The 19,280-nt window shown below is 45.3% G+C and overlaps 1 protein-coding gene across 1 annotated transcript; it reads right to left on the reverse strand.

The window, feature by feature from the left end:
• Window positions 1-1,437: 1,437 nt before the first annotated feature.
• CA6 (carbonic anhydrase 6) lies at window positions 1,438-11,935 on the reverse strand. The gene is made up of 9 exons (XM_086476260.1): window positions 11,857-11,935; window positions 9,562-9,744; window positions 6,380-6,528; window positions 5,878-5,973; window positions 5,242-5,308; window positions 4,479-4,636; window positions 3,178-3,301; window positions 2,609-2,707; window positions 1,438-2,051 (listed from the first exon to the last, which is right to left on the reverse strand). The coding sequence occupies exons 1-9, from the start codon at window positions 11,933-11,935 to the stop codon at window positions 1,438-1,440; spliced, it is 1,569 nt and encodes a 522-aa protein (XP_086332386.1).
• Between the last annotated feature and the right edge of the window lie 7,345 nt (window positions 11,936-19,280).

The following is a 19,280-nucleotide window of genomic DNA, read 5'->3' on the forward strand; positions in this document are numbered from 1 at the left end:
CCAAAGAGCACCAGGCCCTCTCTTAATTCTGTAATAGCCCCCATATCCCTGCTTTGTATGCGTGAGCCAGTTGAAGCTCATTTATCCCCCAGAGATAGATGGTATTGAACTGAAACTTCTGATGGTTCTTGATTGAATGTGGATTTTGTTCAAATCCAAACAAAGAAAGCCTGTGCCTTTGAAAAACATGAAACCTCAAATGAATCTTTTTCATGTCAAATTAGACACTTCTGTTTACAACGTCCCCAAACTTTAAAAGATTAATTAACATTCATAAACTGGGTAATTATGTGAATTGAGGGTAAGAACCTCCCTGCTGCATTGCAGGAGTCAAATTCAGGTTGATTCCTGTGCAGTGGGCCACAGGTCAGAGCCTGTGTTTGCAAACATGTCCAAACTTGTCTTTAGCTTTTCACATTGAGTTGCTTAAATTTAGTTTTTGAAATAACTCAGCTCTCAAGTACTTGAAATCGCTTGGAAGAGTCTTCAAATGGTTTAGAGCTTGGTCATTCTACTTGTTTCTGCTTGTATCCCCTGAGGGCACCATTCCACCTGAAGGCTGACTTGGTTTGGAAAAGCTCTGAGTCTAAGGACCAGTGCTGACTCTTAGAGGAGTACACACTGATAAAAATGAAGAATTTCTTAAAGTATTTATTAGTTTAAGGGGTTTCAGGGTTACTTATGGCATAATTTAACACGGGGAAATGCAATTTAATTAATTGTTATGCAGGGCTGCTGTCCTCTGTTTTGAAAAAAAGCAGAATTGTCGAACAGCCTGGTGTGTGGTGTTGATGGAGATAGTTCTTCACATGATTTACTTGAACCTTAGAAAATTAGTTTTGTACCTGCCCTCAACCTTGTGATGTATACATGTTGAAAAAGAAGCTGTTTCCATGCCCTGTCTCTCCATCCATTTGCAGAAAAGAAGGCATGGCACTGATCAAAGCACAATGATTGCATGGGAGCTGCGCTCTGTCCTGCAAGGACTTTCCATGCCCTTTCTTATGTGATATGTCTGCAGGGAAGGGGGGAAGGGGTGGTGATCTGCTGGTGAGAAATGGGAAGGAAGGACACATGCAGGGATGATGGTGAGAAACTGAGACTGGGTGACGGATGTGAGACATTTTATTTGAGAAAGTGGCTCCTTTGACCAAAGAGAGCAGCTTTTTGGCATGTAGGAAGATCTATGTATGGGGATCTAATCCAGACTCCTGGGAGGGATGTGACAATGCAAGGTGTTGGACTGTGCCAAGTTCTGCTCCATTCTTTGCCTCTTTCCCACTGATGGAGGCTCTGCTCTCTTGGAAAAACAACCTACAACACTAGCAGGTGCATAGTGAGCCGATGCAAAGCAGAAGGAGAAACAAGCAAATAATGTAAAGTTTTTCCCCAGAAAACAGTTTGGATTCTTCCTGCCTTAAAAAACCAAAGTTGAGATCACTGACAGCTGGTGTCAGACTCCAGAACCACTCCCCCCAAGAGGGTCATGGAGGTTTCTCCCCATGCTATGATATCTCCCTTCAGTTGCCCTGGTTTGCACAGTGCAAGTGCCCGAACATCTGCAGGACTGAGAACTTGGCTCCACAGGTTCACATGAGTCATCCACCCTGCAAAACCATTGGAGAACGTCCCAAGAAGAGTGTCTCTAGCTTTCCCAAGGACAAGTGTCCCTCCAGCCTGGCTCACGTACCCCTTCTGGATACTCTTTGCTTTACCAGCTGCTCCATTGAGCCATAAACTTGCCATTCCAGACTGGGAGGCCCATGCCATGCAGTAGTGCAGCCAGTCTTGTGCCTTGTAGTACAGGGGGAAGCTGATGAAATGGCCTCCTATCCACAATCCCACATCTGTGCCCACGGTCATCACTAGCTCATTATCCCTCTCCTGCGTGGAGTAGGAAAGAACAGTCTGACTGCCAGCAGGCTGGGCTTTTGTCCAGAAACATAAGGTGAAGGCTTGGAGAGACATATCATGCAGGGGATGAACATTCACAAAACTCTCAATGTTTTCCACAGGGAAGTAGAAAGCTGGAAAAGTGCTGGATTTAATACCTGAAATAACCAAAAAGCCAGCTGTTACATTTCCTGCAGTGCTTATAAATCAGCCCAAACCCTGAAGAATACACGCATGGAACTGGCAGGGCTGTGACCGTCTTAGCTGTTGAGCCACAGTTAGTGGCACATGTCATACAAACAGGGAAGGGGCTTGAAATGATGAAAAGCTTAACTCCCTCACCCATTTTCCCAAGTGTTTGGGAAAATCACTTCCCCCCCACTTCCTGTTTTCGCATCTTGTGTAAAATAGAGATGATGATGATGATTATTATTTATTCTAGGGGAACTGTGAGCTTAAATCCCTGTTTGCAAAAGTGTGCTTACATGTTGCAGGAGAAAGCTGCAGTTGCTGTGAGAGTAGCTAGATTAGGGTTAGCCTTAATGATGCTGTAGGTGAAGAATTTCCACCAGTGGGCTTAGATACAGGACAAAATTCTACCTGCACAGATCGGTACCAAACCTGGTAGTGATTTAGGTCATCAAGGACCACAGGGCATCGTCTCTTCATCCTTGCAAGGTAAGCTGGACTCAGGAATGAGATGTGTGTTTCTTACCTATGTGGCTCGCTCCATTCAGGAACTCTCTCTTCATGTCTTGGAGCTGCATCTGGATTTGCTCCAGTCTGAGGCTGAATTCTTCTGGCTGGCATTGTTCTAGAGCAACCAGACAGCTGAATTTACAGAAAGCCAGGACCTGCACAGGGTAGGTTTTCTGCTTTCTAGTTTGTAGAAGGTTTGGGGATAAGCCTTTGTTTTAAAATGCAGCATCTTGCCTCCATATGGTGCCTGGCTAATCAGCCACACCAGAGCTGTTTCTACAGTGGTTGGTGTCCCTCACCCATATGGACACAGATACACCAGAACCTTGTAGTGGCATGTAGCACCACTTATCTTGGGACACGTGTGACACCACTGCAGTCAAGACAAAGGGCTGGCACACAACCTACAGCCACCTCTGGAAGCAAGGTGTGTTGGCAGGGGGGCAGAGAGGCACATGGGCCACCTCCACTGCTACTCCTGGGAAAGGGGATCTCCAGCATGCCCAGCTTAAGTGATTTGCAACTCAACTCCTTCCACGTAGGTCTCTTGCCCATGCCTGAGTCCTGCCTGGTGTCTCCCTTTACCTTGGGTGAGCTGGGCTCTGAAGGACGACTCCACCACCCGCCCGTTGAGGGGCTGAGCGTGCCGGTAGTCGTTGCGCAGCGTCTTGTTCTGCCAGTCCAGCAAGGTGTTCTCCAGGAGGCTGATCTGTGAGCAATGCAGGCTTATTGTGGAGGGCAACGGGAACAACAGTTTTGCCCAGAAGTGCAGTGATCCTGCAGCTCAGGATGAAACCTAGCAGATTTGCTATAGAGGAACCCACAGGGTCTCTTGTTCTGTTCCTTTCCCTTGCTAATGCTCAGCATGAGGGCTCTTTTCAGCTAATTCATGATAAAGGTATTTTGCCTGAAGGAAGCTTTTCACACCTGCCTGATGGTATGCATGGATGGAGATTTTGCTGCTATTCTGTAGCATACTGCTCTTACAAGTGCCTACTAGCCTTCCCCTGCCAAAAAGAGCATTTCTTTTTCAAATGAGAACACGCTGTGATCCTCCACTACAGTAGTCACCACTTAATCTTATTCTTCTCCTAGAAGAAAATGTTTCTAAATCGTCGTTTTCATTAAGGAAGATGAACCACCCTGCAAGACTCAACAGTAAGCTTATTCTACTTGTGTTACTATTTTTTTTCCCCCGCTGCTAAAGCCTCTGTCCTGACAAGGCAGACAGAGAGAAGAGAAGGGGATCCTGCCATGTGGAGGTATTCAGCTGCTGGGACGAGTGGGGTTACTGCCCAGTGCTCCTGTGCACTCAACAAGGTCCTCTGTAATGCTTCTGCAGGAGCTGGACAAACTGTCTCCTGTCACACAGCCAAAGCTCACAGCAGGCCACTCCTGAAAGGATCCAGTCTAGCTGCACAATCTAAGTGTGGACAAGAAAAAAACCCTGAAATACTCCTCTAAAAATATGCCAATTATTCTGTAATTATTTTAATGTTATGAATGGCTCTTGGAGGGGGGGTGTGTGTTTTGGACTCGGAGTAGTTTTTCACCTTATTGATTGACTGGTTTCATCCTTTTTATAGTGATTCAGTATGGGGGAGCTTAACTGAGCAGAGAGCTGCTTTACTGCTCAGCATAGCTCAGGTAAACTGCTGCTATACAGGAACTGACCCTTGCTGCGATGTAGCACCACAGTGTCTGTTAGAGCCACCTGTAATTCCAGTTGCTTTGGAGTCTATCCCAAAAGCCCTGTGTGAGAAATGCCCTATGAGCTCCTGTCAGGCCGTTCCCAAAATCATTGGAGGACAGAAAAGGAAACGTGTGGAAAGGTGAAACATGGAGAAAAGAGAAGCTTGTCTGTCTGGTAAACAGTTATCACTTACCTGTATGTGTGACAGGACAACTGGAGAATGAAAGATGGTCCAGATCACACTCTCGGAGCAAGGTGGGGTGGTTAGTGAGCCCTGGTACCTGTAGAAGTGCGAGAGGTTTTCTGGCAGCATGGCTTGGACATCCAGAGAAATGAGCTTTGTTGATTGCCCTCAAAAGTAAACAGAGAAGCAATATTAACAATTAATGGGGAACCAAGAGAGGTGAGAGTGGTGGTAGAGTTGGGGTTGGCAAATCACTTTGCCCAGAGCACTGGTATATGAGACCTGTGGCAGAACTGGCTGAAGATGGAGGGAAATGAATGGTCCTTTCTGTGGATCTACAGTTTGTCGTTCGGAGATACCTGGGGCCCTGGATGTGGTGGGCAACTGCACCCCAGTGCTCTGCCAGTAGCTCCTAGTCCTCCTGGGAAGCGGCGTGTGTTAGTGCAGCAGAGCACTGGCTGTCTGGGTGTACAGACTGCAGGATTGTAGAAGCTGTTATTTGATGGTGCTGTTAGTTGATGGTGCTGCAGTGCATTGCATAGAGCTACCAGAAGTAAGTTTATTGCTGCCTTGAGCATCTTCTACCCCACCCTGCTGTGTAGGCCACTGTTTGAGATGCGTGGACAGGGATGGTGTGAAGTTGTGCACGGCTGAGGATGCTTGGCCACATAACTGCAAGCAAAGCAGCAGCAAAATGTCTGTCCCCAGACCCAGCACATACATACAGCCTTCAAGAATATCAAGGGTGGCGAAAGGCAGCCCCAGTTCTTACCTGCAAACCTGATTTTTGCCAGTTTGGAAATGAATTCACTGTAGTAGGTATTCTCGAAGTGCCCATCCTAAACACAGCACAGAAACTTGAGCAAAATGTTAGTGACCTGCCTGTCCTTCTATAGGACTAATCAGCTTGGGGGACTGGTTGAAGAATTGCGAGACAAAGAGAACAAATACTATTGCAGACCTCTTGATAGGCTGGACAATCCTAGGCATGATAAGGTGTGTATACATAGATGTGGGGTAGAATAGTGAACTGTAAGGATCCTTTTTCACCATTTCTAAACCCACACAAAACCAAGTGTTCCCATTTGCAAAACAGAGCAAAATCTTGAGCTACAGCAGGGAAAACCCAGCTGCTGCAGCTGAGAATCCATCTGTACTTCTTATGGGGCAAATTTCTTTGGGGCTCCCAGGTTGTATTGGTGGGTATTGTGTGAGCCCCAGAGGGTGTAAGGGAAGAACTGCCCTGCTACAGCACAGCTTCCTCAACCTGGTGGCAGATGTCATCTCTTGGGACAGATGTGCAAACCTAGCACGGGCTGCTTGTGTCTGGACCTGCTCAAGACTGCGATTATAGTATAAAGAGCGATCGGAGAGTGGCCTTACTCAGCCGCCTCTGCATCAAACCTACCGTGTACAGGAAGGCAAGCACAGCCAATCCATTGGGTTTGTCTTTGGCTTCTTCAAAGCTTGAGTAGTCAGCTGAGTTGTAATGGACAATGTGCAGCTGCCAGGAGAGAGACAAGATCATTTAGGGAGAGGTGATAAATGGCTTCCCCAGTGCTTTAAAGGATCAAATACAGACTGAAGAGAGAGTCACCATCCCACCTCCTGCTGCCTGTGCCTCACAGCACAGCACAGACCTTTAATTTAATAGGTTTGTGATAAATGTGGAGGAAAAACTCCATCTTTGGAAGGTATTAGTGCTATTGCAACAGCTTTTCTTAGTCTTCTGTGCCAGCACCATCAGGCTTAGCCCTTGCATTGCACCAACCAGCTGCACTTAGGGGAGCCCTGTTTCTCCCGCTTGCCTCTGCCTTGCTTCCAGCAGGCTTTGTGGGCTGAGGCTTCCCCTTTCCCAATTGCCAGACTTGCAACACCCCCTCCCTCCAGCCCTCTTCATTCACAAGTACCTCTGCAAAGTATCTCATCCCATCTATGGTGTGTTCAGAGCCGCTGGTCTCCAGGTCCAGGCCACCCCAGTGCAGATGCATCTGTACAGCTGTGTAGAGGCCTGGGAGCCCTCTGGAGATGTGCATGGTGGGTGGCAAATCAATCTGAACTGGAAAACAGAATAGGAGACAGCAACGGGTGTGATCATGCCCATTCTTGTAGCTAGGCTTACAGCACCTAGTGCTTTCTGCCCATACCAGCCTCTCTGAACTAAGCTGGCACAGTCATGTTCAGAAAGCGAACGCTGGTATGCAAGGAAAACCACTGAAGCTCAAAGCTAGGTGTGCTTAAAATCCTTCCTGACCTCAGGCTTGTGCACCACAAAGACCAAACCAGGCACAAAGATGCCTGGGCACTAGCTGTGTCTGCAGACTTCTTTTCCGTCTGAGCAGCTCTGGGTTTTTCCTCAGGCAGTAATAAAAGTGCTTTAATGCTGCTCTCGCGCACGGTACGGCACATCTTGCAAGGCTCCGCACAGATTTGCTAACTACTTTATTTCCAAGGAAGAAAAGGGAGATAGAAATCAACAAAGTGAGTGGCCTTATCTAACTTGTCATCATAATTTCCAATATTCTGGACTCTGCATCTTCCAGGAACAGACATAAGGGGCCAGAGCCCTGTAAGTTTGAAAAGGCTGTGTTAATGCTCGAAGGATTTGTAGAGATAAATCTCTTTGCCTCTCCTTGCTGAGGAGTATTCACAGAAAGACTACAGAACATTTGTCTTCCTGCTAATGTACTGCCACAAATAATATATTATGTTAATAAATATGCCAAACCTAGGATTGAAAGTGGAGAATGGGCTCATCCTAATGAAAGCCCAGAGCGTGCTATAGAAAATAGCAACTATCCTTGCAAAACATAGAACAGTGTATGATTTGATAGTCGTAGTTTGGGTTTGTGAGAAGTTTCTTCTGTTTGTAAACTGTTTACAAACAGACAAGATGAAAACATGTTTCTTTGTAATATCCCAAAGAATCTATGGGGGGGGGGGGGGGGGGGAATCTACCTTTTTACTTAAGATCCCTGCTGCCTGTGTTCTACAATTACAGTTATTTACCTCAAGGCCCTCACTATAGTGTCTACTTTCTGCCAAACACAGCCAGAGAATTGTGTTACTAGTTTATGGGAAGCTTAGGTCTGTAAGATGTTTTAGGCAAATACTTTGCTGAAAGCATGAAGGTAGGTAACAGCCCAGTTTGCTTCTACTTTTCATCTGTGTAACGTGTGTGTGTGTGTAAGGTATGACTGCTCTGAGCTGGAACTGCCTTACTCCTTAGCTCTAGTTTTGCCAGGCAGGGGAAAATCAGCTGGGACTATGCAGTTTGAATCTGAGAGCCTTTCTCTAGCATTTCTGCTCTGTAATTCGGACTCTTGTCCATTACTGCCTTATGGATTACAGCACACGCAGCCAGCCTATTTTCCTGACTCTGGCCTCCGAGGCAGTTGAGTTAATGAAAGCCACACTTGAGGTCCCAGTTCTAAGACAAATCTGCTACTGGAGGAAGTTGTACACATCCTGCACAGATGACATTTTAATCTCCCAGAGCTGTGTGTGTCATTGCTACCTGCTTAGAGGACCAAACCTGGTTTGTTTTTATTTTTTTTTTTTTTTAAAAAAAAAAGTAGTCCAAATGCCAAATACAAAAGACTTCATTAACCTATGGTTATCTGTGTGATAACTCTGCACTACTGCAAATAGGCATTATCAGGTGGCATGTGGCCTGGCAATTATACAACTAGAGAGAAAGTGTAGCTGGTTTCTTAGGTGAAACACTTGGTCTTCAGCTCCCAGGAGCCTGTAAGGAGAGTCCTGCTGATAAATCTCTCTCTGGTCCCTTTCAGATCTGCTGAGTGTTTTCTGATGTGGCCCAGTGGAATATTTTCCTTGAGAGATATTGCTACCCTGTCTCTTCTCACTGAAGCCAGCAGGAAAACGTAGCCTGCCTTCACAGGAGCGGTGAATAAGGACAGTTATTTGCCTTTATGCTTTACTAAAAGGCCGTGCATCAGAAAGTTGTCGTTTTGCTGTTAACAAAAGAATCAGAAAATATACATGTGCAGTCAGATCTGAGAGCTAAACCTGCAGGAATTAATCTGTAGGCAGTCAGGGAAGCAATGCTGACATGAGCGCTTCTAACACCGTTGAGCTTGTGTGGGCGACAAACAGGAGTTACGATTTTTTAGAAACACAATCACAACAGTCTTTCTCTGAAGGCGATATGTCTCATCACTTCATTTCCTTGCTCTCACACTGTATTTCTGTCTGTCTCTCTCTCTCTCTCTCTCTGTTACAAAGAGTAAGAAAAGACTGTCGTACAGGATTAAAGAGCTACTGGCTTTACGTTCCAAACACCTTCCCAAAAATACTCTTTCCCTCCCTGCTGCAGCTATTAGCAAATTCTCTCATTGCTCATCTGTAGTCCAAAAGCGTTATCCCAACAGTACCAGCTGATGAATTATTTAGACAATGAATTACAGACTGCAGCGGGGAATCCATGACCTCTTAGACGGTGTGGCCAACCTACAGGCTTTTAACCCGTGCTGTGCTTCAGCTTCCCTTCCCGAGACCTGAAATGCCAATCCTCTGCGTGCAAGGGAGGGATTCTCCTCTGTATTGTACCTCGTGTGCCCTACATCTAACTGAACCTCGGATGCAAACTTGCTACTGGACTGTGGTTCTCCATTCCGATCACTTCATTGCACGGGGGCAAAAGATGCATTTTCTGAGGGCAGAGAGGAGTCACTGTGCCCCGAATACTACCCGTTACTATAGCCCTGCAGTCTTGTAGCACACAGAAAGAAAGGGTCAATCTATATTCTTCAAGCTGCCTTTTATCCCTTTTTCATGTCTGACAGCAAATATCTTGCAGAAACATTAACTTCTTTTTATTTCTCTGGCTTATATATGTGTCTCTGGAGGACTTTTCCTGTGTGATTGGGGAAAACAGCAAAAATAAGAGTGCAGAATGAAGTGAGATGGCAAAGCCAAGTAAGGTGACTGGCAGCTAGAGCTGCTGCAGGACCAAACTCCTTGAGCTCTATGCCCTGATTTCTGTTTCAGGCTGCTCTTTTGTCAGCACCGACTTCTTGACCAGCTCCTCTTTTTAGGTAGGTAACGAGAAGGATCCCCCCAGCCTTACCAGAGTGACCGTTGTTGGTCATTGTGAAATCCCCCTGCAAAGGCCCATCGTAACCATTCAGCTCCAGCTGCAGCAACTGGGGGTTGTACCTCGCTTTTTTCCTCTGGATGTCAATTGGAGATTGGCGCTTGCCAGCACAGTCTGCAAAGTGCTTTCCCCAGTGCTCTTCATCCAGCTCTCCTTCTGTGTGGAGGAGAAGCAAACCAGGTTATTAGGACATGCAGAGAACCGTGGTAGCTCAGGAGTCAGAAAACTCTCCTCATTTGCCAGCAGGGCATGTCAATCTGGTTGTTATAACACCAGGAACTGCAGAAATAAAAGGTTGTTCTGCCTTGCCCAGAGTGAAAATATACATTATTCTGGCTGCAGGACCATTGTGCTGCAAAATAGGAAACCTGCATTGCAGTAATAGCTTACTGATTGCTGGGGACCGAACCTCCACCAAAGGAGAAGCAGTGTTTATATAGAAACGGGGATTTAAATGGGTCTCTGCTGCCAAAGGTGTGGAACCAGGTTGTCAGCCAATGTGTGAGTGAATAGGACCAGGGCAATAGGTGGGAAGTCTCTTTAGGATCAGGAACTGGCAGCAAATTTGCTATTTTTAACTAGGGAGAGAGTTAACAAAAGAAGAATAGGAGTGAAATGGTTTGAATAAATGGAACCTTTTGTATGTTTTCTGGGATAGGAGTGGTCTGGGTTGGCTTTGCTGTCCTGAGGGTGTTTTTATTAACAAAACCCACCCCTCTCCTGAGCGCAGTGCTTTGCCTCTTCTTGGCACCTCCTTTTTGCACACAACAAATAATGAGAAAGTGATTCATTGCTTTTGTGAGACAGATCCTGGTGTGGAATAGGACCCGGGCATCCCAATTTCAGGACTCAGTTGATTGCTCTGAGCTCTTGCTGCCCCTTCAGCCCCCAGGCCCAATAGCCCCTAGAGGTCATGCTAAGGGTTAATACCAGCTCCTTTTTCTGCTCAGTGTCACTAGCTCAGACACCAACCTTTGACATGGGACTAAGAACTAAGGGCCCTAGTTCCACCTGCACGTGCTCATCATCTCTGCAAGTATATAGTGTGAAAAAACCTCCTGTGGTCACCTATGGAGGAAGCAGATGCGTGGGAGACCTGGCGTGCTGGGTGCCGTCCTTTTTCCAGTGGCTTTAAGCCTCTTAGCCCTAATTTGAATCTTTCCTGCAGAGGTCTGGGTGCTGCTGAAACGCTTAACAAATGCTTGAATGCTACAAGACTCTTTGCCCTCTCCACAGTGCTATATTTAGGACTTTAAGGGTAAGTAGACATTTTGATGCCATCTCTGTCATGGCTGTGACTGACGATCAGTAAGGAAACCTTTTCTTCTTCATCCCAGAACTGCAATATATTGATCAATGTCACTCAGGTCTGTCTGAGACAAACAGAGCTAGAGCTAAGGAATAATTTTCGTGTGATTGTTGAACTCACTGACTTCAAATCCTGCAGAGATGGTTTGGAAGGAGAGGTGATTGTTGCAAAAATAAAACGTTTCATAGCTACCTCATCATCTTCCCAATTTTAAAATTATTATAATTACAGCCACACCTGAGGATTTGTTATTATTTGCTAATTCTTTTATTTTTATTTCATTTAAGCGATGTCAGTTTGCAGGTGTTTGTTTGCTGACATGGATTATATATGGGAGGCTTAGGAGATGCAGACAGCCTGTCCAAATGAAAATCCAGAGAGAATTTCTGCAAACAGCTTAGTGTCCTAATTGCAATATTGCATCTATTCAACAATATCCTTTGTTTTAGCTTGATTCCCAGCCCACTGAAGATCATAAAAGGACTACCATTTCCTTCAATGAGCTCTGCAAACAACCCCCTGAAACAAATGAAAATCAAGATACAATTTCACAAAATACATAAATACATAAATAAGCACTTCTTAGTGAGCTGTACTGCATGGGATACGACAATAAAATAACAAGCAGGCAGTATTTAAAGCTTTTCCTTCCAGGATCATCCAAAGGGCAGCTTTTATTCTAACACATTGTAAAGATTCCCCCATTGTTTGAAGCTCATTGGTCTGCCAACTCTGACAATGCGTCCTAACCACACAAAGGAGCAAAAAAGGGGTGACATTGAAGAGAATCGCTTTCAAGACACACAGGCATCAATAAAGCGGAATAAATTAGCTGCTCTGTGGAGCTCTTGCACGAACGGAAAGAGAGTCAAGCTGAGCGTTGCTTCTGCAGCACAAAAAAGGCTGGGAGTGACTTTAGGAAGGAGTAGGAACCCCAGAACAGCCGCGTTGTTCGTTACCTTGGTACGTCCAGTGCACTAGGTGGGAGCAGCACAGCGGCACCAGGAGCAGGTAGAACAAGACAGCCCTGATCCACATGTCTCGCGCTGTATCTGCAGTCAGAACCAAGGCAGGGAGTGCATTTCTTTAAAAATCCTCGGGAAGCGTAAATACCAATTTACTGCAGGTCTGGCCTTTCCAGCCCCCATCCTGCCCTTCTCACCCATCCACAGCAGAAACAGCAAACAATGCTACACAGAGATTTTATTTGGACAGTCAGCTTTAAACACTAAAGGCACTTTATTGATCCTCTGAACTAAGCTGCCCGTGCAAATGGAACGGGGTCCCCGCCGATGGCCAAAGCTGATGGCCTCGGGGTCACTGTGCAACCCCAGCTGCTGCATACTCTGCCCACTTGTCCTGTCCGTCCCTTCCTGATGAGCAGGTAGAAAAGCTTCGTTGCAAGGAACCTTAAAACAGTGTTTTGTAAGCAAAGATACCTGGCACAGACTTCAAAACACAGTCCTGAGGTGGCCAACTGTTTCCTTGTCACACAGAGGAAGGAGCCAAGGCATAAGGCTTTTAAGGGACTGGTTTTCAAAAGTGCTGAGCATTCACAGTCTTATTAGATGTCAAAATTGTAGACACTTAACTCCCTTGAAAATCAGACTTCTGAGGCCAGATTTAAAAGTGCTCCACAGCCACAACCCTAGTATTTCAAAGCATTTTGCTCTCAACACATTCCCTAGTCACTGAAAAATCAAGTTTTGAATGTGAGAGATATGCAACCTTTGGAAAATTCAGAGCTTTGAAAAACTGTTTAGACTGTTGAAAGATACAGGCACGACACAAGATACTGAAACCCCGATGATTTCTTAAAAAAACCCACAGGGATTGAAATAAAAACTAACAGGCGTCAGATGTCTAAATGCTCTTGTGGACTTCAGTACCTGCTCTGTACATCTTTAGACACTTGATTTCCTTAAAAATGTGTCCCAACCAAATAATTGCCCAAGGTCCAGTAAAAAAGTCATTCAGCAGACCAGGGAACAGGATCTTCTGCCTGCCTTTTTATATCCTGTTATTAGGCAAATGTCATTCCCTTTGAAAAGCCCTCACCCCCTGCCAAGAATGACACTCTATCCACAGCCATTTCTGCCTAGCGGTGCCTCCCAACCCATAAACCCAGGTTTTAATAACAAAAGGGGAGAAGAAATCTCCCCAGGAATGGAATTTTCACCTGCTATTAAGAGCTACAGCTTTCACCAAGTGCAGTACAACTTGGCTGTTCATTTTAGGTGCGGCAGCAATATTAAACATTTGGCAAGAAAGCTCAAATCAGTGAAAACTCAGCACTTCTGCTTGCAGCGTCCGTGCCACTTGCAATAATATTTGCAATTATTTTCAGCACTAAGCTGTGTAATAACAGCAATTCAACAATAGGAGCCATAGGTGAGACAGATTTCATGTGAACTCAGGTTTCTAGGATTAGACTGTGCTGAAGAACAGAAGCAGGTTTTTTTTATTCAGAGTTTTATTCTTTGCAACTGAATTGTTAACATTAAAAAGCCTTTCCTGGTTTGCTGTTTTGTGAAGTGCATATTTAATCTTTGGAAACCGCTGTAATATTGAGTTGAGTAACCAAATATGCAGCGTTCCCTCTCTCCCCTAAAGAAGTCATTTATTCTGACAGTTGCACTGAACTGTGTAAGGACTAAACTAATCAAACATGCCCTGCAATGCACTTCATAATCCTTGTGTATCCAGTTGGGTAAATGGACTTTGAAATTAGCTGAGGGAGAAATTTGGGGGGTTTATACCTGTTTACACTCCAGGATTCCGCACAGCAGCGCATGAGGGTGTGAACAAGAGTCAAGAACAGGAGGTCACCTCTGCACCAAAGCATCCCTCCTGTCACCTTGCCTGTGTGTGCGCGCCAAGAGCCTTTGGATGGATGTCATTTAGGGACAAGCTGTTTCTCTTGCCTGTGCCTTATCGATTAGCTAGCCCCGTCTGCACAAAGGCTTCGAAATAAAGCCCATTTGAGAATGCACTGGTGCCAGGAAATGAGATGACAGTGAATTATTTTTTAATGAAGCTTTTGCAACGTGCTAAAATTGTGACATTTCACTTGACATCAGCAGGAGCAGTGGGTGCTCAGCACATCCAAAACCCAGGTCTCTGTTAGCTCAAGTTAGCTTCCCCCAAATTAGCGGCTACTCTAGAAGATGCAGCAATCTGGGGAGAGGATTTACTAAGGGCACTAAGCATGAATTTTTTTTTGGAGTTATGACAGAACAATGATTTTAATTAAACTCTTTAAAGGTATTTGACTATGAAGCTTCTAACTACAAACTGAATAATATGGAGTCCTTCTCCTCTATAAAGTATTGCCATGTCAACCATTGCTTATTGGTTCTTGGAGCTATAGCTTTTTTTAGTATATATGGTATTAAACCTGGCTGCTTGAGGCCTCTCTTTGTTAGTCATCTGGTTTGCTACCTCAATATAATTGCTAGAGAGAAGCGCCTACGAACTCCAGATATCGTGGCAGGATGTACTTGAAGTAAACTGGTGTTTTACAGGTGAAGAAGACTGTAGGTCTAACAGGACTCATCTCTGCACCCACATTTAGCCAGTGGGAAAATCTAATGTCGGGTATCTCAGCCATGAATATTCTTGGCATGATTTCTTCACAAAGGCAGGCTACTTTCACACAGACTTCAGCCTCCCCCCTCCCGCCTCGACTACAGTAGGAAATAAGCCTTTGATCCCACATCATTGGCTTCCATGCACTTCACTTTTATCTCTACAGTTTTCCCTGACTCTTTGCCATCTTTTAAATCCTGCTTCTCCCAGGCTATTCCCTCTGTCCTCACTGGCTTAAAGCTCAGCTCAAGTCTGACTTTCAGATCCATTCTGAGTATTGGTAGCCACATTAAAACCTTGACATTGCATTGAAGTAGCTGTCTCGATACCTCAGTGCTCCTTTGACCCAGAACTTGAAAGGGTTAACTCCTTTCCCTCTGAATCAGCAGGAATTTCATCAGGGGTTGCAGTAATAGCTGCATCACTCCCAAGTCCAGCAAACATTTGACCAGGAACAGGCTGTTTGATGTGAGCCGGACAGGTTGCCTTCAATCAGGCTAGCTGGGGTTTCATAAGTGAGTCTAAAGCCTCTTCAAATAGAGCCATCTCTGCCGAAGTCATGCTGGATGAATAAGAGTATTCACAGCCTACACAAGTTTTATGAAAGACAAAGAGCAGCTAGTCCTGGTAGACCCAAACCCATGAGTAAAGCCGGCAATAGCTGTGCAGATTTGAACATGAGATCCTTTTATTCAACAATTCCTGTAATGTTTTTACACCTTCCTTCCAAAACTGGCCCTTGCTTCTTTGAAATTTTGCCCGTGCTTTTTTTTTTTTCTTTCCTTTTTGCCTCCTGGCTTTCAACTACATACCGAGATCACAGAAGCCAGAGGTAGAAAAGCAGGAGAATTCATTTCTCCAGTTCACACAATCCCTTTAGGCCTCCTTCCTCTTCAATAATATTTTGATGTGCTTGGCTAAATTCACCTTCTACCGACATAAATTCAGATACATTTGTTGATTCTACCGAAGCTTTGTGATAGAAATGGGCTTTGAGGCAGTCAGAGACAGGCACCAGAGGTTTACATCAGTGTTCCTAAAAGCAGGATTTGCCCATTTTAAAGCAGAGAGGTTTCCTCTGCGAATTCCATTTCACGGTCTAACAGATCTCAGCATTAGCTACCTGCAGTTCATCGTCAACCTAAATTTTCTTTTGCTCAGTTTCAGCCAATTACTCTTAGTTATAGCTACAGCCCTTGGATTATCTTAAAATACTTTTCCCTCTTTAATGTTCCCATCACTTCTGGGGTGGTTATCACCTCTCCACACCACGAGCATGAGCAGCCTTTCACTCACCATTTCCCCAAGGTGGCGAAAAGGACAATGTGGTGCTATAAAAAGAAGAGAACACGGTCAAATAATCCCTCTTCATTTTCATTTCCAGGAAATGTAATTACAGTTCTTGTAATGTCTGTATAGGTCTGCTCTACAGACTTTGCTGAAAGTGACTTCATGTTCTGGAGCTCTACTGGAGGCTTTGGAAAAAACCAAGTGTGAAGGGAGGATTAGGAAGGGGGAAGTCAATCTTGCCTCTGCACAGGAACGTGGCCTGAGTGTGAGGATTTGAAGGAGTGCTGTCGCCTTGGAGAAATTTTTCCATCATACCGGGGCTCTGTGGTGTGGGCTGGATGGTGGTGGAATAAAGAAGGAATGGTAAGACAGCTTGTCAGCATGTGCAAATACCTGTCCACCTTCTCAGACACTGTATTATTAGTATTTTATACATATCTGCACCTCCATCCATAAAAGCATTCGTTTTGCTCCTGATGCCCCAGTGTGATAACATGCAGAGGAAGCACAGTTGCTGCTCAGTCTCTCTGAAAATGAACGTTAGCTGTGCACAAACACAGGAGAAGACCCCAAGCCCCTTAAGAAACAAACACTCTTCACAGAACAAATAATGGCTCTGGAAATGTGGCCTTTGCCCACTGCTGGGTAAGCACTTTTCCTTTCTTGTTTCAGCTGCATTGTGTGTTGAGCAGCTGTGACATCCAGTGGCCAAACACAATACAGTTGGGTTTGGTGCAGAACTCTTCATACATGGCAACAATAACAGAGCCCTTCATTGCACTTTTCATCTTCAAAGAGCTGTACAAACAGTAATTCATTAACCCCTACACTGCTCAGTGGAACAGATGAATGTAGTGACCCTAAAAATACACATGAGACGAGGAAACCACTCTCCAAGCTCTCCACAAGCATGGCAACCAGCTCTCTGGGGAGGTGAAGAGCTTGCCCTGGGACCAGAGTGCAGGACCTTCACCCACCACTGCAGAGAGCAGCTGCTGAGGGATAAGGGATCAGGAAGGTGCAGCTCATTCAGCATCAGATGAAGAGGCCACACCTGAGGGAGGGGTTGTGCTCTTTCCCTAGAGCTACAGAACCCGTGGAAAGGGGCTGGGGAAAGCTATATGAGAGGGCACAGGAGGACTAGAGCTGGTTTGGAAGAGATGCTTTGTCAGAGGCCTGGCTGGAGGAAAAGGCTTCTGCAGTGATTTTCTGAAGACATCAGAGGACTTTGCTGGTAGATGTGGAAGGCAGGGAAAGGAGCGCAAACATGGATTTGGATTAAGAAATACAGTGGTGGAATCAAGATGTGTGACTGTAATGAGATCCCCGTGGTTAACTGGGATTCCTGTTGTGACAGGTAAATTGGAAGATACAAAAACAGGAAAACCAACCAGTGGAAAAAAGGAGCTGGGTCTCACCCATGGAGCAGGGCATCCCAGACTGATGCTAGCAACCATTTATTTCACGATGAAAGAAAAAGAGAAACAGACCAAGAGATGGGTTTTCACAGGCCCATGTTAATGGGGAGGAATAGTGGGCATAAAGTCTTTGACAGAGGTTTAATCGTAGCATTTAGGGCACTTGCTGCATTTCAGACTTTGCTCAACACTTTGCTCGTGCTTGAGGGACGTGCTGAGGGAGCTGAGTGGGTGGGCCAGGGTGCATTTGCTGAGCTGCTCACAGCCCATGAGAGTTAGTTTTCAGTGAGCCTTGTAGGTGCAAGCACTCCACATCCCATAGAGTGCAAGATCCAGGAAGATGTGTAAAAGTTGTGTCTCCAGGTACGAGTTTGCCACCTTAAGCTTCCTTTCTAGCCCGTGCAGAGAAACAGCCTTGATGCAGATGCTGTGTTTTATATGGGTATCTCTGAGGTCAATCCAGGCATGCCTGTTTCCTTTGGATTATGAAAGCAGACTTGCATGACTCAGAGATCCAAACTATGGACAGATGCATCCAGTTTCAGAGATCAAGAAATCAGTCCCTGCTTTCTCCAGGTTGCCTGTGCCCCGGTGTTTGCTTGCTCAGACCTGCAGTGTTTTTTTGCTGCAGGCAAGGTCCACGCAGGGAGATTCAGCCAGAGCAGAAGTGCCCGCAGCCCCTCCTCACCCAGCAGCTCATCACCACTGCACTCTGCCTGTGCAAAGGGAGGGGGGAGACAATAGGAGCTAAAAGTGATTCCCACGAGAATGAGGTCGATTTTTAAGGCAGGAAGACAACATGAAGGAAATTTAAATCCTGCTGTCTGTGCTGTACCTGTTCTGTGGCAAGAGAATCCTGCTTGATAACTCCTGTGCTTTACATAAGTATAATGCACTCATTAAGAAAACAAATGAGTTGTTATTGGTTTGCTCATACTCATTTTTTAGGTTTCCATTCTAAAAAAAAAAAAAACCCCAAACCCTAAGTACCAAATATAATTTCTTAAAGGCTAATCGATTCCTAGCTTGCTTTCCCCTTTATAGCAGGATGTATTTCAAAGTGAGAAGGAAAGACCTGCTCAGCAAGGAGTCTGGAAGAGGGAGTGCAAGGCTTGTGCTCTGGCCTCTATAAAAGGGATTACTTAATGGTTTTGTCATGGTTTGAATGGGCAGCTATGGCCTTCGGAGGCGCAACTCCTGGCAATTAATTTCCAGCTGGTTTAAAAGCTTTCAGTCTCACCTCAAATCACCACATCAGATCATTAGCTGCTGGGAAATGTACTCTTTGGCATTAGCACTCTGATTTGTGCGTTGGTTCACTTCCAAATGACCCTTCACCACCACCTGAAAATGGATGTAGCAGTTTTATATGTAGGTTAGCATTTACAGTAGCTAAAAAGTAGTATATATTTTTCCTATTCCAGCCATCTTACCTGTTTTTTTTGTTGTTGCCACAGTTGTCATGCAGTAATGTTAAATTTTTAATAACGTCATGTCCAAAGTATTCTGCCTAGTACATGAGTGTCTAATGTAGCTCTCGCCTGCTCATGCAGGCTGATGATTGACCCGTGCTACATATTCACAGCTGCACACAAACCTGTGTCCATAGTATCACTTCTCAAAAATGGCCACTTAGTCTCGTGTCACCTGCACCTTCAGCATTCATTAAACCCCCTTTAGTACTGAATAAACCCTGAGTATCCATTACACAGAAAATCAGACATAAAATCCTCTGGCCAAGGTCTGTAAGCTCCCTGCCCTGTCCCTGCTGGCTTGCAAACTGGGGGCAGTATTTTCCGTAGCAAACTCAAATCCCAAACCTGCTGAAGCCAGCTGGAGTTGGAGAAAATCAGCCATCAGACTGTCAGGTGAGAGAGCAGGCTGAGGTCCCTGCAGCCATGCAGGGTTTGTCACTCTGACAGCAGACCCTCGCTGACAACTTAGCTTAGCTTTTGTGCTGTAATTGTGAGTTTTGTACACAAGGACCTGAAAAGATCTAATGCATTCTAGGTCCTTCCCTCACCCTAGTCATTGTACTGAAGTTACTTTCAGACTGGCTATTAAATGCAGCAACTGGCGGCTTTTAA

The sequence above is a fragment of the Leptosomus discolor genome, chromosome 20, assembly GCF_034619465.1.
Source record: "Leptosomus discolor isolate bLepDis1 chromosome 20, bLepDis1.hap2, whole genome shotgun sequence".
Classification (NCBI taxonomy): domain Eukaryota; kingdom Metazoa; phylum Chordata; class Aves; order Leptosomiformes; family Leptosomidae; genus Leptosomus; species Leptosomus discolor.